Consider the following 19,316-nt stretch of genomic DNA (forward strand, 5'->3'; position numbering starts at 1 on the left):
ATATGAAATATACTTAATCACCCCAGAGTCGCGCAAGCTCTACACAATCTCAGAGCTTGCGAGATGCGAGGTCAGATTCGTTCGGGGCCTTCCAATCCTTCAGCCATTCTGTGACAAATCCGATCATCTCCTCGTGGATCTTCTTGATCTCGGGTGGCTCAGCGGACATGTCACGGAGGCCATATTCATCATAATGGTGAACACCGCCTGAAGCAAGCACACATCGTCAGCTTGTTCCACGACCACTGAGAAAGATATGGATTGATGGGAGCGAAACGTACCAGGGATCAGCTTAAACGGTCTCAAAAGGGTATCTTCACGAGGAAGCGCATAGTCGCTGTGAGGTGTATCGGGCCTCCAGGGGTCAACTTTGTGGCGAGTAATGAGCTTGAAAATCTTGGAATGGCTCATAATAATGTCAACCTACCTTCTCCATCGATAATCGCGAGCCTGTCCGCGGCAATCGCGAAATCACCCAAGGAATTAACAGCGGTGATATTCGGCAAAGGCGGAACAATGAAGTGCTTTCCAGGAGCGAAGGCCTAACATGAGACGGTCAGGTCTACATGAGCTCAAGTGAAATAATTGATAGGACGACAAACCTGTTGGCAAAGTTTCGTCTCGTATCCAAGAACCAAACGGTTAGATACAATTCGTGGGTGATTTTCTGGGGGAGCAGTCTGTATATTCATTTGAGTCTGCGTTCACCATGTGAAAAATCCTGGAAGAACTGACAAAAAAGTAGCCCCATTCAGTGCAAATTTGGAATAACCAGAGACGCCAAGTCTCATCGAGAGACGTTCCTTGGTATTTAGCATCATCATAAGTTCCAAAGCACTGAGATATCTTTTCTTGAGCATATACAGACATGGGGAGACGCAATCACCGCTCACGTCTTCAACTGAAATTTCTTCAGGACATTCGGACACAACGTTCTAGACGGTTCCCATATTTGAGCATAACAGTCCCAGTGTAAATTCAACCATCTCACCTCTTTAATGTATTGAGCATAATTGTATACAAGTACGGGAACCTTGAGACCGCCTGGCAAGGCAAGGGTTTTCGTGTTGTCGTCATAGATTAATCCAGGTGACTGAGCGCTGATGTATTCACCGCCGACAGACTTGTTCAAAGCAACGCAGAATTCCTCAAATCCGGTGTCACTGATTGATTTATCCCAGTTCTTCGATTGCCAAGAGCTCATTGGGCTCTTGTGAACGGGTGGCAAGGAGAATAAGTATATGAACCAGACTGCAGGAAAGCGCGCTGACCGTGAGCAATGAGGCAAAGTCCTCATCATGTTCCAGACCGGCCAAACCAAATAATCCCTTAAGCGGTGTTCGTAGTTGCGAAATAGACAGGATAGTGTCAATTGCCTCTATCGCTGACTGAATATTAGCTGAGCACTCTGGATCTGCAGCACGTCGAATAATGTCCATGTATTCCCAATGCTCGATGGCTGCGTGAGTCACACCTAAGAGCAAGGCCGTGAGGGTGTGGATCTATACCATCGATGTAGATACTTACCACTAGATGCAATCGCCCCATAAACAAGATCCGGATACAGAATTCTCATGTGCGCTGCGCGCGCTCCGGCATATGAGCCCTAGAAACGGATGGAACGAGATGATCTAGTGGAAACATGTCATTAAGATATTGGACAAACCCCGTAGTAGATCCAAGGAGTGCCGGGAGCCGTGAGATCTTCGTGAATTCCCGGAAATTTTACATTGGCCATGAAGTTGGCGGAATCCGCGGCCGATTGGTCATTGTTGAGCCATCTAGGGATGAGAGATGCATCACAGGCAGGATCAGACGCGTCATGGAGATACGCACCGCAAAGAGTCCGTGGTCAAGTTCGCGACAGGTACCGATTCCCCTGCATCCCGTGTTAACTGACTCGGTCGGCGTGATCGAGATTAGAGCCATTACTCACCATAGTACCTGTAGTCCCAAAAGTTAATTAAGCGGACTACTGGGCGCAAATCAGACTGACCTGTGTTCCAGTACTACACCGACCCCGCCCGTGGCCTTTGCAAGAATTTCCACGATACCCGTGTCCAGAAATGGGATCCTATCTTCGCCGGATGTCTCTCCTCCATCAAGAACTATGACAGGCGCATTTGATCCAGGCTTGTAATGACGCGTATTGATCCAGTATCGCTGGTTAAAAGTATGAGGCGTCTTGGAAAAGTGGTCTAAAGGCTGTGTAAACCAATGGGCTGGAAACTCCGATGGCTCATCAAGAGACTGCAGCGGCTGCTGGACGACGAGCGCGTGGGGATGACGCGCGGTACGTGCATCCGTGGTCGCGAGCGCGTTCAGCTTCCATAGATTGACACCCTGTGGTCCGAGGAGATGAAGAGCGTGTGAGTCGACGTTGAGCCGACATGCTACGAGGGGGAGGGCGGCCAAGCCGGCGAGGACGGCCTTCATCGTGGTGGATGGCGGGACGAAGGAGCGGCTTCCCAATTTGTCGGCATCCCGACGCCGCGCGGCCACGCGAGCATTTGGGCGCTTGAGGGCGGCGGGCCGACCCCGGGTGATCGGGATGGAGAGGAGGTTCAAGTTCGCCGCAAAATGATTCGTGCCCTGAGTCCGCCTGCAACAGTTCGGGGCGAAAGATGAATCACAAACACAAGACGCATATGTCGTGATGAGGCTTGTTGATGCCACATCGGGCGGTATTGCGGCTTGTGAGCCAGACAGTAGCGGAACCTCGCCGCCGGTCAAGCACGGCGATGATGGTACTACGCCGCGGTACAAGACCGACCGCGCAAATGTCGCAACATGTCTGGCCTGTCGCCGTCCGAGCTATGCGGAGTCAGCGAATACAACGTGGTCGGCTCCCCCTCCCGCCGAGTTGCGCCGCTCGACCCAGTTGAGCTCTGTTGGCCGCGTTCCTGTGTGCTGGAGCCCCGGTCAGTCACCAAACTCAGCTCGTCAAATTCGCGTGCTCGGTTTAGTGTGGAACCCACTCAGGCGCACGCACGGTGAACGCCCACACGTGGCTGCCGGTAAGTAAGAAGTTGACTGGATCCAAAATTCGCCACTCAAACCCTGATAGTAGTCCAACCAGCACCCTGCCGCCGGCCTCGGCCAGCACAGTTTGAGCACGTATCCACGGCTGGGCAATGCCGCGAGACTGCCCGGACCTGGCATTTTCCGTCAAGGCTGTAGAAGTCGCATTCTACGGCGGCGCGAGACCGCCCGAAGCCTCAAGATCAAGTAACCACATTTCTCGTGTGCCCACCACCAGGTTAATCACCCGGCTTTATGCGCCGGCCCTTATAACCGTTCTATCCAGCACCTCCGTTTATCCTCCACACAATGGTATGTCTCGCCCCACCTCATATGATGCCTCTTCAACGTCGTCTTCTGCAGCCCAACAAGCGCGTGCCTGCGACCATGCCCAGGGATCAGCATCATTCACAGACATCATCTACATCATCTGCACTCCTTTTCGGCCCAGACGACAGGACGGATGTTCCAATACCGCCAATCGATCGTCTTCCGAGCGAACTGCTCTCCATTATATTTGCACTGACCCTCGACGGAAACTCCTTCAGCCCAGAGCACATTTTCCGGGCCATCGCGCTCAGTCACGTCTCCCGTTATTGGCGCCAGGCGTCTCTCGATGCGTCTACCCTCTGGACGCTCGTGGACCTCCGATATCCTACCATCGGTCGAGAATTCTGCGCCCGCTCTCGTTCCTCACCCATACGCGTTACATTCACCCCCACATGTCGCAACGACGTGCGCGCATTTTCGGCTCAAGCCGAACACTGGCTCTCGGCCCACATGCAACGTGTAGAAAGCATCTACCTATTTGCCAGCCAGTCCATGATGCGCACTGTCCTGGCCCTCTTCGGGACGGCCATACCTCAGCTACTGGACCTTGCTTCAGGGCTGCATTCTTCCACTCGAGGCGGACCGTCGCTTCTCGTCGAGTTGCGTTCGGCGAGACTCCATAGAATATGTTTCGACGACATCTCTTTCAACGGCTGGAATCGTCGCGTCTCGTTTCCCGCCAGCTTAAGAAAGCTCACACTGTCCCGCCTCTATACGTCCTTCTGCCCTTCGGTGCCAGATGTGTTGTCGATCCTCAACAGCTGTCCTATCCTGGAAGAGTTCGCACTGGTATCGGCACTCAGAGAACCTCCCCATGTCATTGACGGGACATTCGTCGATCTACCAGTCGTAGAACTACCTCATTTGAAACTGCTCGAACTCGGTACAAGATCGAGAGTCATCATGACCCAGATTCTCTCTCATCTTTCTATCCCCGCTACAACCACCATCTTCCTCCACAGTCATGGTGTCACGGACCTCTCCGCAGTCATTCCTGCAGATCTTTCTCGCCTTCGCATTTTTTCTTTGCTGCAGTATCGCTCCATGTCGTTCCATGTGACCCTCCAGATCTCTACAAATGGTCTTGCTCTCATCAACCACGCGGATCCCGCTCGCGCGTCGGTGCGATTCGCCGTCAGCCCTGAGGCGCTGCCTCAAATCCTCGAGAACGCTGCATCCATCAGCTATATCCTCTCGGGCGTGACTGCCCTGCAGATAGTCGCTCCGAACGGCTCGACTCCGAGCGTTCCGCTCACACCGCTCACATGCAAGAGACTCTTCGCCTGCTTGCCCCGTCTGATGTCCATCGAGGTAGGAGGGTCGGCGACGGAAAGTCTCGTTTCGTTCCTCCAAACGCTCAGCGATCCAACCGTTTCGTCGAGCACACCTAGGGATCGTATACCCTGTCGTCGACTGCAGACCATGCGCATTCTGGATCGGTGGCGCGACGGGAGACATTTATATCAGCATTTGCTCGCCCTGGAGCAGTGTCTAACCGTCCGGGCGAGCGCTCTCAATGCCCCACTAGCGTCACTAGATTTTGAGATTCTGCAAGAATTTACGAGGGAGACGGTATCGTCCTTTCGGACGAGGCTGAGGACAGTGACGAAGAGGGTGCGACTCTTTAATGGCGGAGTGGCTCCACTCTTGGCGAATACTGGGACGTATCCCCAGTGCAGTATGCGGCAGTAGTCCTTGGAGCTCGAATTTGGCGTTCACACTCTGTGTGATCAATGGTACGCGCACATGAGCTTTGGTGTTTTCAATAACTGATTTACCGGTGTCCCAAACGAATTAGGCTGTCGCACCTCGGAATCTCGTAGGTGCGAGGGAGGATACGCCGTACATATATGGGACTTTCACGCAAGCTGATGGCGTGCCCTGCTCGTGTTTATGTTTCTATGTTTTTCCTGAAATTGTGTCGGTCCGTATCTCACCATGGGTGCATCAAGAGCAATCACGGGCCGTCAGAAGCTCGCTACAATGACATACATCAAGTCTGGAGGTAGCAGCACAAGGTGACAAGACAAAGGAACAAACAAGGAATGTGTGCTAGCGCTACAAGCAAATCGACGAATGGAACGCATACATATAATGTCCATCGCAGAGATCGCCGACAAAGAACGGGAAATGTACAAGGCTGGGTCTGTCCCACTTTATCAATTACGGCTCCATGGCTAGGTCAGCTGGCCTACGGATCCAGAAGGCAAGTTCGGAAAGGTAGAATTGGTGCACTAGCACAGAAGTGGAGACGCGAGCAGCCGTCACTATATGTTGGTACATGTTATGCGACTGCTCACCGACTGGTCTATATCTGAGAGATTTTTTCCCAGAGGAAACACCGCCGATACACTCCGAGGCAGCGGTCGGGGGATGACAAAGGAGCAATCCACGAGTTCATGATGCCCTTGATTCGCTAGCTTCGCCATGGCATCCCGGAAGGCATGGCGCATCTTCTGCTCGTCGCCTTTCACGGGAACACGCGCAGAAGTAACTGTAGTTACGTATCGTTCTCACAGATATAAAACTTACCGACAAACGACTGCCATTGGCACGCCGTGCGGGAGTGGCGCGCGATCGCGGAGTCGGACCTAAGCCGAAATTCGTCCCTCGAGGCCGACCTGGCCCCTGCGAGGCTCCTGTTCTTCCCTGGATACACGGCGCCCTTCAGAAGTGTCTGGGATTGTCAGACACGACGGTGATCTGATCTAGTATTAGAACCCTACATCGCACAGACGGACGTACCTCCAAGTAAAATTGTGTGTCAAATGCTTCAGGAGTGCTGTCCAACGGCATACCCGACACACTTGGATCGACTGTCTTCTGGACGGCGACTGAATGTGCAGCCAACAATGCAACAGTGTCTTCGGGGCTGAGGCCTGCATCCTCCATTCTGGCGAGTATGTGCTCGACAGAGTCGGAGGGCGACGGGATCAGTCTCGGGGGTGCAGGTGCAATTGCCTTGGGCCGTCCAGCAAAGAATTCCAGCCGGGGACTGCCAGGACAATTGGATAGGGCAACTGCTCCGGCAAATTGAACCCTAAGATGAGATATATGACAGTTGGTTTCAGGGTACGGAATGTCCTGATTCACGTACATGTCCCCGTAGCTAATATCATGGCTGTCGGCAAAAATCTTCAGTGCGTAAACAATGTCGTCTAGACCTTCGTTAGCGGCTATTGAAAGAAATTAGCAATAACACACTAAAAGTGCATGGAAACATCTCCCACGGTCCGCTAGTTCGACGCTGGCGAACTGAATTATACTCCCATCTTTTGAGGAAGGTTTAACCTTAGACGTGGCATTCTGACGATCACACTCACCCGCTCCTCCTCCTCTAAAAGGATGATCAAGTTCTACGAATTGTACGATTTTGAGTTGATGTGCTCACCCAAAATGGCCGGAAGCACGGAGTGAAACAGATTGGCCAATACCGTCGTGAAATGTAAGACGAATTGCTTCTCGAGCTTGGTCTCCACAGCGTCCACCGTCAAACCTAATTATAATCGAGCGTCAAATACTCTTGTCTTCGAAAGTATATTCAACATTGTACACATTTGCCTGCATATCGTCTAGAATCTGGGTGGGGGTGTGTCCGCTTGAAAATTAAAGATGAGGCAGGGAAACATCACGCACATATGTCCATTTACGGCATTGCTGGATCAGCGTATGACTGATTGTCAGCTGTCCGATGCCCTTCGTAGTTTGCCGCCGCGACTTACCTCCGATAGCTCAAGCACAGTGGATGCGGCTACGACATGTGCGTATCAGCCTCTCTAAAAAGGATGATCTTAAGACATACCCAAGGCTGAACATATAAGGGACCCGAGATAAACGCCTGCTATTCCACACCCGAGCTTGAGCTTTGACTTGGCTAGCAGCATTTGGGAAACCGTTGTGATTTTGTATGAGTGGTAAAGATCGGCAAGGGTTATTCAAACACTACGAGGAAGGGCGAATGGTCCAAAGTCCTTGTAAACGGGAGAAGTCCAGCTTCACCTGTTCGGAAGTAGGGCGGGTAGTCTAGAGGTACTTGTAAACGGGACAAGACCAGCTAACTGCAAAGAGTAATTAAGCTTTGTCATTTTGTGGGCTCGGGAAGGGCTCTTACGTTGTCGTGAATTTGAATGCATATAGTCGCGTCGGGCACGTGGCATGATCGTCATCGATGTTTAGGGCGAGCTTTTTCGCGTTGTACAGGCCTTTGTGGCTAGACGCCGTTTCCACTCAGCCGCCGCCCCAGCCTAGTTCCGGAAGTCCGCTCTCATTTGAAAGCCCTCATCTGAGCTCTAGCAACTCACTTCCCCAACTCCTCCGCTACTCTCATTGCTACTCGCCATGCCTGGTCGATATTATTCGAAATTCATCCCTCCCAGTCTTTCTATGAGCGAACTCGTTTGCCAGAAGCTTGACAACGATGCGACGGACTTGCTGATTGACAAATGGCTCGAGCGACCCCACCGTCCTGATGCGTACTACGACTGGTTTCAACGTGTGCGCGAACGGCGTCATCATGCCACCACAAATGCGCGCAATCAACAAAGACTGCTCTGGAATAAAGGTGTCTTTGTTCCCGAGAACATTTTCATTCGCACCGTCGACACAGGGCGTCTCATTCCCCTGGATCGTACGTGGGTTACCCATGTATATCATCACAAATCTATGTCGCGGTTAAATATGATGCCTGTCATTTTCAGCATGGTGCGTATTCTCATAAAATTTGAGAAAAACAGTTTCGGAATATCGCCTTCTTTAGCTCCCGGAACTTATGCTCTTGCGAGGAATGCACGATCGGGGTTGCGACGACATATATGTTATAGTCACCGATTTGAAACGCCAAGAGATGGACCAGGTGACGGAGTACTTCCAATATGTATGTCAAAATGCTGTCAATGGGCCGTGCAAACCGAGTGTAGAGCAGAGAATCAATCATGACCGTCAGTACCTATTTTCTTCGCGTCAAGGATTGTTGCCGACGTTGTGCACACATCCCTTCCACTAGACATACACCTCACTCACACTCTCGACCGGCAGCGTCGCACACCATGCTTTCCCCAGCTTGACCTCACTATGCGAGCCATCCTCCACGAGAAACGGCCACCATTCATTGTCCTCTTTTCCCATCAAACAATGTCCTACTCCCAGATCTTATTTTCGAATACTCTTTTCGTGCCTTCTAAGGACATCTACCACGATTTCCCCAGCGGTTGCCCGAATCCAGGATGTACGGATAATTGCTGCGAGTTGATCAGATTTCCGAAGAAAGGCCTCGAAACAGCCGCAGTGCTTTGTCACAAGCGAAAGGTTCGCTATCGTTATGGTCGACGAGCCAAGATACAGGAGATGTGCAATTGGATGGATTGTCACGTCTCCTTTTCGGAAGAAATTGGCCACAGCGGCCTCAGCGAGGGTACAAGTGAGGAGAGCATTGCGGGCAGTAGTAGCTGCGAGGGAAGCGATGGCAGTACAGAAGAACCTACTGCTCCGCGCTTTTCTGGCTTGGTCTGTAGCAGGTGCAAACTGGTCAAGTATTGCTCGCCCGAGCATCAGAGGATGGATTGGGACGAGCATAGGAGGGTTTGTGCAAAGCCGCCGGCATAGGACTAGGCTGGCGACGGCGATCACTTTACTTGATTTATACGATGGCGAAGGGGACATGGCAAGGGCTAGTCTTGTTATTTAACATTATCGTTATTTGCGGTTCAGCTCGCCTCGACGATGTATGTTTGCAGTTTTGTCTCGAATGTTTGATTTTAGCGCCCACTATAGGGCCGTCTTGTCTTCCATGATGTCACACTGAGTGGCGAGTCCTCCGCGTCGTGAACAACTCTACTTTAGACTGCCACTATGTCTCTTCGCTATCTCACGGCTAAACTTGCTCAGCAAGTACATATCTTCATCTCGATTTGCTCACGGCTGCTCATCGTCGATGGGTTAGATTGATGAAGAACTCATGAGCGCAGCTGGAGCATTCAGCCTCGACCAGGTACTGATTGCCTGTTAACTGTTTGTCCCGGAGCAAACTGACGTGTGGTGATCTAGCTGATGGAATTGGCTGGCCTGGCCTGTGCACAGACTCTGGCGAAAGTGTATCACAAGGATAAATATCCGCGCGTTCTTGTTTGTTGTGGTCCGGGTAATCAAGGAGGAGATGGATTAGTTGCTGCAAGGCATCTTGGTCAGTACATTGTTTGACTGTATGATTTGGCTTATTAAATCTGCTCTCAGGCATGTTCGGATATCAGCCCACAATCTGGATGCCCAAGGTATGTATCTTGGCTGTGATAATGGAGTTTTGACGTAGCTTATACGCCTACACAGCCTGGATCGAAAGAAATCTACAAGGCAGGACAATGTTATACTATCATTATATCGCTGAGTATTCACTAAATCTTCAGAGGCTTAAGACGCAGTGCGACAATATGAAAATTCAAACGCTCGCCCCGTCAGACGACACGCATTCCTTAAGCGATGCGCTCGCTCGCTCCGATGTCATTTTGGATGCTATATTCGGCTTCTCCTTCAAACCACCTGTTCGAGCACCCTTTGAAACCGCGCTTCCCCTCATCAGTTCCTCCGGGTTGCCAATTATCTCGGTAGATATTCCCTCCGGATGGGACGTGGAGCATGGGAACGCAGAAGGCGTAGGCTTGAATCCTGACGTTCTCATTAGCTTGACAGCACCCAAGGAGGGTGTCAGACAGTTCACAGGGAGACACTTCTTAGGCGGAAGATTTGTTCCTAAGTATGCAAAAGCATATATACCGTTTTATGCTAGGCTCCCCCCTGACCACAATTTCGCTTAGGTCTATGGAGGAGAAATTTGCCCTTAATTTACCAGATTACCCAGGTTTTGACCAGATCGTTGAACTGCCCCAGACGAAGGGCACTAATGGCGCTCAGAGGCTGTAATTCTATGATCGTACCCATCACAAAATATGGATGTGTCACAAAAGTATCTGCAAGGCGAGATGTCACGGAGATAATGAATTAGCTCATCGCGTGCGCAATTATTCTAGGAACTTCTTCTAGCCCTCTGGCTCCCGTACCAGCACTGACTCCATCTGAACGTAAACGTGGTTTCATAATGAAACTAGTTCATCAGCAACCTCTAAGTATGCTCACAGATCCTAAGTACGCAGACGGTGCGTAATTTGCGTTGAAGTCGATTACATGTGCTTCTCCTGCTAGTGCAGAAATACGGAGTAAACCCTACTGAGTCATGTATCAGGAACTTGCAGTCTTACTTTTCCCGCACATTCTTCCAAGCTGGTTCCAGTAGTTGCGAGAATGATTCAACAAGAATAGCGTCAGATAGTGGGACTCTGATTGCCTCAATTCAATCAAGCTCTCTTTCGGTCCATAGGCTTTCGGTTCAAGCCTTGATGCGTATACTATCTTGGAACGATGGACGTAGTGAAGCACATCTTTGAGAAGCCAATGATTTATTATGAGAAGCACTCAAAGAACAAATGGTGGAATATAACACCACTAGTATATCAAAGCATGACACAATTATGACAGCAATGGAGGGATAGTGCGGTAAAAGAACACATACAACGTATGCACCGCGCGCACCATGGCGAGCAGACTTTTCAGGCGCAGCAACGCCAACCTCCTGCTTCTACTGTTTCTTGGTCCTGGCAGCGGCTTGTGACGCCCGTAGAGAACGAGCAATGTGTCCGTATGAATCTACCATCAACCACAGAGGGACCAAAACCCAACTAAATTAGAAGTATCAGCATCATACGGTCTATGTAGGACGACCATGTCTAGATATCTCACATGACGTTCATGAACTAGTACAAATGCCAGAATTCCTTTTCAGATCAAACCCTATCCCCAGAAAGAGTAGCACTCACAACAAGATACACCCAGAAATATAAGATATTTGATGTATCTAAATACTTGCTGCCGGTCAACCACTCAGGGCAGAAGGTCATCCAGCTAAAAAGGTCAGTCAGTCACTGCAAAGCGAACTTACAAACCTGCTGTACCCACCCTCCGTATAACTCCGCGGTGCTGAGGACAACGATCCAGTAGTGTCTAGCAGGATCATCCTGGGCTAGCTGCTTGAGAATGTAGCAACACATTGGGCCCGCTCCTAGGACAGTCAGGATTTCAAGGGAGACGACGGTTGGATCAGAAAACCCCCAGCGTGCATCTGCTCGCGCATATTCCTTCCCTGAAGGGGTCTCTTTAGATGCTGAGGAAACGCCTCCAAGAACGACCTACATAACTCGGCGAATGGTCCAACACTAGTGTTGACTTGCCTTCCGAAGGTGGACAACCAGAGGAATGAGCCTTCGAAGGTAAAATGTATCATAGCATCGAACGCCTATATGCTTTGAGGTTAATTTCACATCAGACTAATGAGGAGAGACTAGTCGTACCAGCCAGATAAACGCAAAGCGATCCTGCCATCTCGCGTTCTTCGGAAGTAAAGTATTAGACGAGACGTAGGCGACGACACCAACAATGGCAACAAATGCTAGTGAGTACGCAGATGTTTCCGTGAATATGGGTGGACCGGCAGAACTGGACATGTTGGACGTTCAAGTGGAACCACTCGTGGGAGGTGTTTTATGACTGGAAGGAAACGTTAGCTCACGGGCGCGCGCGCACTCTTGCGCATACACTCGATTGGCATGACCACTATAACTTCCGAAATTCTCTCCTACTATGACACAAGTTTCAGAGCGTACTAATCAAATGAGAATCACTCGAACTCCCAATGTCAAATGATCAGAATTAAAATTAAAAAAAACCTATCGGTTTAGATGTTTGTCCAGGCAAAGTATCCTGGGACCTAGCTAGCCAGCCAGGGTCAATTTTACAATTGTTTCATCGACTGCAGTTCCTCTCAGCCACGACTAGCAGCCCACCGTTTACTTGGCTCGTTCAGGCTGCGACCGGTGCGACCGAATCGACGTCTCATCTTTCTTCCAGACATGCTCATACGAGGCAATCTTGTACACTGTCCGGAACTTGGTCAGCTCGATATCTTGAGAGACTTCGTCCTAGGTGAGCTATACTCATGAAAGGCTACTATCGTTGGATATCGATTGACATCATGGCTTCTTTCATCAGCCGTGGACGAGTCGGGCAGAGTAAGCTATGTAGCTCCCGCGAACAGGCCAGAATCGCAGCAGATGCTTGCAGATGCAGCAGAGCCCCCGTTGGTGATTGAACAAGGGAGCTTTCTCATACCGACATTCTGTGATTTGCATTTGCACGCACCACAGTTTCTCTATCAAGGCACTGGCCTTCATTTGCCACTCATGGAATGGCTAGACGAGTATGCGTTTAAAGCGGAGGAAGGATTGGATAACGACCCCGTGCTCGCAGATAAAGTCTACAAGCGGCTCGCGACCAGGCTGATAGAGAATGGCACTGGGGCTGTCCTCCTGTTTGGGACGATTAAAACAGAAACAAAGTGAGGCAGACCCTTGATACATCTGACTTCATTGGGGGCACTCACTGGCATTCTCGATCGGACAGTCTAATACTTGCTCGTGTTATGCAAGAGGCAGGTATCAGAGGCTTCGTTGGGAAGCTTTCCATGGACATCTCATCGCGTCCTTCCTATATGGAAGAATCTGCTGAAGCGTCGCTCTCCGAGGCTCGATCCTTTTCAGAGCGCTGCTGTGACCTCGTTGCACATTTGCCCGATCATGAAAGGCTCGTCCATCCTGTTTTGACACCTCGCTTTGTGCCTACCTGCTCGGATGAGCTTTTGGAAGGGCTGGGTCAACTGTCTGCACAAGCAGATCTTCGTATCCAAAGTCACATGTCTGAAGCTCACGACGAACTCGAATGGGTGCAGCGTGAGCGGGGTTCACACGACATCGATATATTCGCCAAGGTAATTACTCTTGTTGTAGTGCTGTACAAAGCACTTACGTTGCCCTCAGCACGGACTCTTGACTCCTCGCACTGTCCAAGCGCACTGCACGTTCTTGGATCCTCCCTTGCTCACTCAAGTCGCTGAGTACGAAACGGCCATCGCACACTGCCCCCTCTCCAATGCGTATTTCTCCGCTAAACCATTCCGTTTGCGCGAGGCTCTGCAGCTTGGCGTCAAGGTAGGTCTGGGAACAGATATCGCGGGGGGATACGACGTCGATGTCCTGAGCTGTATGAGACATGCCGTCGCAATCTCTCGTATGCGCGAAGGTGAACGTATAGTTGCGACTGCTGGCACATCGGCCGAACAAGAGACGAATCTATCCATAGATTGGAAGGAGGCACTATATCTTGCGACGCGCGGGGGGGCAATCGCGCTTGGCCTACCTAGTGGAACCGGATCATTCTCCGTTGGATCTCCGTTCGATGCACAGTGTAGTGAGTACTATGACATTCCCTTGCCTCGCTTGGTGTTCACCGTATATACAAGTCCGCTTGTTCGATGCGCGTACTGGTGAAGGCGTCGGTGCCCTTGACTTTTTCGATGATCTAAGTGAACGACAAGTTCTGTCGGTTGATTCGATAGAGAAATGGTGGTGCTTAGGGGATACCAGAAACAGGCAACAGGTGTGGGTGCAAGGCAAGATGATCAAATTTGGCTGTTGAAGTATTGTATTGGAACACAACAGCACTGGGTAAGTCTAGCAAAATGTAAGCCTGAATGCAAAGTTACTGATCAATGGAATGTTGTCATCATAGTGTAAAGAGTAAGATGTATTGTACAACACGTCGTAGAGCCGATATCTACCAATGAGGAACCGCGTAAAATAGCCTAACCTAGAAATTCAAGTCCGTTGCTTCCAGATCGTCCCAACCAGGTATTCCTATAACTGCAGGCAGTCCTTTCCATACCTCCTGCCTCGCTGACAACACATCTTCACGAAACACCCGTCGACACGGCATACAAACAGACGAAATGCTGGACAGCTCGTCGATGGCCTGCACCATAAAGTGCAGCGGTCCAGTTCTGACCATCCATGAGCGGGATAAAGTTGTACATAACCTCGAGAATGCCTTTAGACACGCCCCAGAATCATCATTTTTGCAGTTTGCAGCCGCCTTGCGCTGACCACACACACGACGCACGAAGTCTAGGATGACATCTATACGGTGCTGAAACATCAGAGTATACTCCTTCAGGTCTTGTGGTGATAATTCAGAGGAAGGACATGAAGGATGGTCAATTTGGAGTTTGGGGTGATCCCGTCGTAGAATACTGTCGAGGGGATACAAGGAGAGAAAGTAAAGCGCAGATGGCACGAGGATTCGCACGTTGGTCTCTCTGGCCAGGTTGAGAACATGTAAGGGATGGACATAAGGATAGGTTGTCCCGTCTACGAGGGGGGATTTGATTGCCGCTTCCAACATTTCGTCGTGTCCGCGCAACGTATGACTCCATGTTTGTGATAAGAAGCGAATGGCTTGCTTTCGTAGGTGCATGATGAAATACTTTGTGGATAGGCGTAACACGCCAGCGAGATCACAAAAATCCCTCCCGCTGCGATTCTGAAAGGTGCTATCATGATCATAGATAGTCAAACAGGTTCGACTTACAGGAGAAGCGAGTAGGAAGACTTACGCCCCGTCGTACAGTGCTTTAATCAGATTGCTTAGCTCAACGGGCAAATCGTACATGCGGACAAGATGACAGTCGTCCAACATCTCCACGTCTGCCTGTGGGGGCGGTAGCTGGAACATTGTTTGAAAGATATCCGAGTGTCGGGAGAGGATGCCTCGATGAACTTTGAATGCGACATTCGCTCCGTCCGCAAGCAAGACGATGTTGCCATCGTCAAACCATGGGTCTCCGCGCTCGTAGGAAACAGGCTGGTTCATGTACACGGACACGGCCGGCCTGGAGAGTCAGACGCGGTCGCAGCCTGCTCCGGGTCGCTCGAGGGTCTTTGTGATCGTAGTGGCTGGTCAAAGATGGTCGTTCTGGTCCAAGGTCATTTCCATTCCGGAAACTCGCATCTCCGGCGCCAGAGACGGTTTCAAGCTTATGTCTTTACTAGGTTTTTACTAGCTTCGCCATTCAACACCAGAGCCTGATTCCTCGTACACCACAGCGATCGCTGGTAAAATGTCTGCGCTAAACACGCCGCGGTCTCGGACGCCTTCTCGAGTCGGTACACCAGTTCCTTCTCCGTCGCGGCTGGCGCCTCCCTCAGTGCGACCGGCCCCATTGGTCTCTTCACGAGTCTATAGCCATGGAACAACCTCCGCATTACAGACACCGGGCGGAGGATCTCCTTCAAACGACCTGCCTACGCATGGCAGGCACGAGGGCGGGGAAAGCTCAGCTTCGTCCGTGACCAACGTCGACATACTCGCGTCCGAGGGTATGCTCGTTCAAGAGCCTGATGCGGAGGTGGATACGATTGACGGGGAACCAGTGCCGGTCACTCACAGTGGTGATGAGGAATCAAAGCAGCATCTTCGCGAGCAATTGCGACGAACGTTAGCGACGAAAGAGTCCTCGGGTGATGGTAGGTTCTTACAGTAAATCTTGCCTTCCCGAATTTCATGATCGTAAACCTTCAGATACTGGTCAGAGGAGTCGGAAGGACAAGGGAAAGGCCGCCGACGTGAATGAATTACCTCACACACCCAGTAAAGACTCTGATAGCTCGGATGCATCGTAGTGGTCGCTGACATGTGCGATGTGTATCAGCGGATAGTTATCCTCCACGCCAGTATTTCGTTTTAACAGATGCTGGAAAACCCGTATTTGTCAGGTACGTCGTGTATATGCTAGCTTTACATCCTTTCTTACTTGTGCGCTGCAGTAATCAACAGGAGGAGGGGTCGGACAGCTTTACGTCTACTATAGGGATAATGCAAGCACTCGTATCCATATTTTTTGACGATGGCGATAAACTGCGGTGCATAAATGCTGGAAAAACGCGCATTACATTTCTCCTGCGGCCGCCGCTATATTATGTCTGTGTGTCGTCTTGGGGCGAACCAGAGTCTGTGGTGGGTGAACTTTCCTTGTAGGAACAGATGGCAGTCCAGGAATTGATACTGGCGAAGGAAGACCCGCTTCCACCTTGAGTACCTCCACCTGCAGATCTTGAGTGTTGTCTCTGCCGAACAGCTGCGTCGAATGTTTGAACGGCGTACAAACTTCGATTTACGAAGGTTATTGAGCGGTGCGTCGTTCTTCAAGTGATGCGTCCATTGCTCATCTCGCAATCTGCAATAGGCGCGGAACCTTTCCTGTATTCATTATTGGCGAGACTCGAATGGGATATCGCCATGAGCACGTCATCGCTGCATTGTCTCAAGGTCGAACCAATGCTGCGTAAAAGCATCGCAGACATTCTTGTACCTACGTCCAAAATCAAGGTAAGTTTGTGTACATCAGCGATTCCTGTTGTATTGCTTAGACTACTGGTAGGATATATTATATGTGATACTTATCGCACAAGAGCGAGTTATTACGCTCGTGCGGCCCAAGAAGCATTCTATCCACCCATCAGGTAGATTCTGCCTTATTTTGCATTCCTACTGGTGGCCGTATTGATTTCCTATGTTTAGACATACATGTCTTGGTGAACACGATTCATGCCCCTTCGATTCTCAATTCTTCCGCCTCCGCCTCCTGGTTGCCCGTCTGTCTCCCCAAATTCAATTCTGCCGCCTTTGTGAATGCATACGTGATGTTTCTGGGTAGGGACGCAGTAACCAGTACTGCGCCGAAGTCACCTCGAAACAATACAGAGAGCGATATTGTTGTGGATGAGAGTCAACCAACAGACGCCATCGCGGAGAGCCGGGAACCAAGCATTTTAGATAAACCTGTTCCGGAAATTGGATTAGTTTGCGTCAGCGGCAGTGCCGACTTTGAAGCTGTCCGGAAATGGTGTGATACGATCGACTCGGTATGCATTACTCCTGCACCTTTGGAATATGCTTCGCTGATTTTTTTTGTAAGCGCCTGACACAAGATGGGCTGCTGCGAGCGTTAACAAATGCCATGAAACGTGGTGAGACAGACTATTCTGTCGCTGACTTAGGTGTACCTGGTCTTCGCCACTTTGTGTACAAATCTCGGTCTCATGTGCAAGTGACCATGCCCCTTTTCGAGGACCCTTACGACCAACCAAACGAGAAGCGACGGTGTGTGTTGCTAGCGTTGTGCTCACACGATTTCTAAAACTATCATCTACGCTGAACAGCTTGATAACACTCTATCAGACGCTATACGATGCAATTCATGCGAAATCTGGCCAAGGGAGCACACTGAAGCTTCAGTACATTCGCACGGAACGCGAGAGCGTCATGGGATGGGTACGCCGTTTCTGCCTAAGTATCTCTCAATGAGCCAAATGTATATCTGTTCATAGATTACGCAGCCATTTGAGCTCTATCTTGCGTTGTCTCCACTACTCCCGAAGAGTGCTGTGGTGAATGCCGCCAACTCTGTGGCAAGATGGGTTCAGAAGGAGGAACGACGACTTTTCCTACGAGACGCGCCTGTGTTCTGACTATTCTACGTGCTAATCCGCTGTCTTTGCTGTATGAAGTTTTGGAAGGAGGCCGTAAGAAGAACAATTCTTCCGCCTAGAGTGTTGGTCTAAATGATATTCGAGGGACACTACATCTAGACATTGTGGAACTCGGTTGTTGTTGATTTTTTTTTTCAACATTTAACTACGAGAGCCTACGAGTATATTTGAATTTTAGTTATGAGTCAACTTGTGCGGGTTATAAGTAGTCATGCCTTTCGCTGTTGGGGGGAAGCGATCGGGAGAATTCGAATCTCGATGAGATCAAAATCGTAATACCAGCGTGGCGACAATTCCCGCGTCAGTAGTGTTCCGATTCATTCTCGAGCCCACTCGAGCTCCTCAGCCTTGAGGTTTTTCCGACGCGTTTTCTTCTTGCTTTCGCCGCGTAACTTTGCATGTCCTATCGCTTCACCACGCAGGCACTGTCGGCAGTGCCACGTCTCTGTCGGGCACTGCAAAACAAGGCAGCATTGCGCCCAGTCCCGCCGCTCAGAGGTACGTTCACTAAATTCTACCAGACTGAGCTTGGCTGACTATGATCAAACTTCCCGGCCCCCAGATGTTTACAATACTCCTGAGGCACTGTTGAAATCCTTTGGACGTTCTGCGGAGACAAAAGTCACGGCGGAAAAATGGGAAGACCTCTGGAAGCTGGACGGCCCACAACTGAAGAAAGCTGGTTTAGCTGTACGGGATCGCAGGTGCGTAATGATCTATTGCGTACTTCGACACCACTTATGTGTATGTATAGATACATTCTATGGAGCCTGGAGAAGTTCCGCCAGGGCGAAAACCCTGTGCAGTTTTCTCATCCGTCAACGCCGAAGAAAAAGATTCGTGGGTGAGTTATTTCCGGCCAATTACAATACTGCATAGCTGAAGATACTCCTTTGTACGGAAAGTCATGGCCCGGCTGTACAGAATGGCAAGCGGATTCGTTCCCGACGACGCCGGTAGTTCTACAGCCTCCCCTGCATTCGCTATTTGCTTTGGTTCCGGACTCTCATTGTATGCATGGCTTCCCGTATGAATGCAGTATCGATAATAATGCGACAAAGTGTAACGGTCAAAGAACGAATAACGAAGAACGGATATTAATTTACAGCGGTAGGCACATGCATCAAGGACAACCGGACAGCACCCAACGTGAGTATTTGGACCAACCGGGAATTAATAAGGCACAAGCTACCAACGACCAGAATCATCCTATATGTAACATCTTTGAGATAGCATATAGGACGGGGTGATGCAAGGGTTTATTGTCACATTCATTTGACAAGGCTCTTGACGCAATCCATTAGTCGACGAACGGAGATGTGAGGAAGTCGGTCCTTCGCCAGGGTATCGATTTTGTAAGACACTTGGGCAGTTGGGGGTAGAGTGCTGTGATACACCCTTACTGCTTGGGAGGAGTTATGCTCCGAGAGAGACATTTGGATGTAGATGAGGTAAGGTATAGCTTCAATGTTTGGAAATAGGGGC

The 19,316-nt window shown here is 50.3% G+C and overlaps 9 protein-coding genes across 9 annotated transcripts; 5 read left to right on the forward strand and 4 right to left on the reverse strand.

Moving 5' to 3' along the window:
* Nucleotides 1-49: 49 nt before the first annotated feature.
* Nucleotides 50-2,436, reverse strand: FIBRA_05643 (uncharacterized protein; the record flags this gene model as incomplete). The annotated part of the gene is made up of 13 exons (XM_012327402.1): nucleotides 50-207; nucleotides 282-368; nucleotides 428-542; nucleotides 603-680; nucleotides 736-837; nucleotides 894-935; nucleotides 992-1,210; nucleotides 1,272-1,474; nucleotides 1,528-1,606; nucleotides 1,667-1,781; nucleotides 1,837-1,879; nucleotides 1,937-1,944; nucleotides 1,997-2,436. 13 exons carry the CDS (start codon nucleotides 2,434-2,436, stop codon nucleotides 50-52), a joined length of 1,689 nt encoding a protein of 562 aa, XP_012182792.1.
* Nucleotides 2,437-3,408: 972 nt separating this feature from the next.
* Nucleotides 3,409-5,043, forward strand: FIBRA_05644 (uncharacterized protein; the record flags this gene model as incomplete). The annotated part of the gene is made up of 1 exon (XM_012327403.1): nucleotides 3,409-5,043. The coding sequence occupies one exon, from the start codon at nucleotides 3,409-3,411 to the stop codon at nucleotides 5,041-5,043; it is 1,635 nt and encodes a 544-aa protein (XP_012182793.1).
* A 975-nt stretch (nucleotides 5,044-6,018) lies between these two features.
* Nucleotides 6,019-7,235, reverse strand: FIBRA_05645 (uncharacterized protein; the record flags this gene model as incomplete). Its single annotated transcript, XM_012327404.1, has 9 exons — nucleotides 6,019-6,054; nucleotides 6,097-6,391; nucleotides 6,449-6,527; nucleotides 6,582-6,688; nucleotides 6,743-6,847; nucleotides 6,905-6,949; nucleotides 7,002-7,024; nucleotides 7,074-7,102; nucleotides 7,154-7,235. The coding sequence occupies 9 exons, from the start codon at nucleotides 7,233-7,235 to the stop codon at nucleotides 6,019-6,021; spliced, it is 801 nt and encodes a 266-aa protein (XP_012182794.1).
* Nucleotides 7,236-7,689: 454 nt separating this feature from the next.
* On the forward strand, nucleotides 7,690-10,263 carry FIBRA_05646 (uncharacterized protein; the record flags this gene model as incomplete). The annotated part of the gene is made up of 8 exons (XM_012327405.1): nucleotides 7,690-8,052; nucleotides 8,108-8,224; nucleotides 9,190-9,237; nucleotides 9,290-9,337; nucleotides 9,394-9,529; nucleotides 9,580-9,617; nucleotides 9,750-10,096; nucleotides 10,158-10,263. 8 exons carry the CDS (start codon nucleotides 7,690-7,692, stop codon nucleotides 10,261-10,263), a joined length of 1,203 nt encoding a protein of 400 aa, XP_012182795.1.
* A 712-nt stretch (nucleotides 10,264-10,975) lies between these two features.
* On the reverse strand, nucleotides 10,976-11,897 carry FIBRA_05647 (uncharacterized protein; the record flags this gene model as incomplete). The annotated part of the gene is made up of 6 exons (XM_012327406.1): nucleotides 10,976-11,075; nucleotides 11,137-11,150; nucleotides 11,214-11,298; nucleotides 11,353-11,536; nucleotides 11,587-11,689; nucleotides 11,745-11,897. 6 exons carry the CDS (start codon nucleotides 11,895-11,897, stop codon nucleotides 10,976-10,978), a joined length of 639 nt encoding a protein of 212 aa, XP_012182796.1.
* A 405-nt stretch (nucleotides 11,898-12,302) lies between these two features.
* Nucleotides 12,303-13,923, forward strand: FIBRA_05648 (uncharacterized protein; the record flags this gene model as incomplete). The annotated part of the gene is made up of 5 exons (XM_012327407.1): nucleotides 12,303-12,375; nucleotides 12,442-12,787; nucleotides 12,853-13,216; nucleotides 13,266-13,695; nucleotides 13,748-13,923. The coding sequence occupies 5 exons, from the start codon at nucleotides 12,303-12,305 to the stop codon at nucleotides 13,921-13,923; spliced, it is 1,389 nt and encodes a 462-aa protein (XP_012182797.1).
* A 171-nt stretch (nucleotides 13,924-14,094) lies between these two features.
* Nucleotides 14,095-15,153, reverse strand: FIBRA_05649 (uncharacterized protein; the record flags this gene model as incomplete). The annotated part of the gene is made up of 2 exons (XM_012327408.1): nucleotides 14,095-14,833; nucleotides 14,897-15,153. 2 exons carry the CDS (start codon nucleotides 15,151-15,153, stop codon nucleotides 14,095-14,097), a joined length of 996 nt encoding a protein of 331 aa, XP_012182798.1.
* A 247-nt stretch (nucleotides 15,154-15,400) lies between these two features.
* FIBRA_05650 (uncharacterized protein) lies at nucleotides 15,401-17,810 on the forward strand (the record flags this gene model as incomplete). Its single annotated transcript, XM_012327409.1, has 11 exons — nucleotides 15,401-15,806; nucleotides 15,862-15,930; nucleotides 15,992-16,055; nucleotides 16,107-16,296; nucleotides 16,358-16,472; nucleotides 16,526-16,668; nucleotides 16,721-16,802; nucleotides 16,861-17,204; nucleotides 17,258-17,442; nucleotides 17,502-17,613; nucleotides 17,670-17,810. 11 exons carry the CDS (start codon nucleotides 15,401-15,403, stop codon nucleotides 17,808-17,810), a joined length of 1,851 nt encoding a protein of 616 aa, XP_012182799.1.
* A 419-nt stretch (nucleotides 17,811-18,229) lies between these two features.
* FIBRA_05651 (uncharacterized protein) lies at nucleotides 18,230-18,791 on the forward strand (the record flags this gene model as incomplete). Its single annotated transcript, XM_012327410.1, has 4 exons — nucleotides 18,230-18,329; nucleotides 18,394-18,535; nucleotides 18,586-18,675; nucleotides 18,737-18,791. The coding sequence occupies 4 exons, from the start codon at nucleotides 18,230-18,232 to the stop codon at nucleotides 18,789-18,791; spliced, it is 387 nt and encodes a 128-aa protein (XP_012182800.1).
* Nucleotides 18,792-19,316: the final 525 nt, after the last annotated feature.

Source organism: Fibroporia radiculosa, assembly GCF_000313525.1.
Source record: "Fibroporia radiculosa TFFH 294 genomic supercontigs, scaffold4931, whole genome shotgun sequence".
Lineage (NCBI taxonomy): Eukaryota > Fungi > Basidiomycota > Agaricomycetes > Polyporales > Fibroporiaceae > Fibroporia > Fibroporia radiculosa.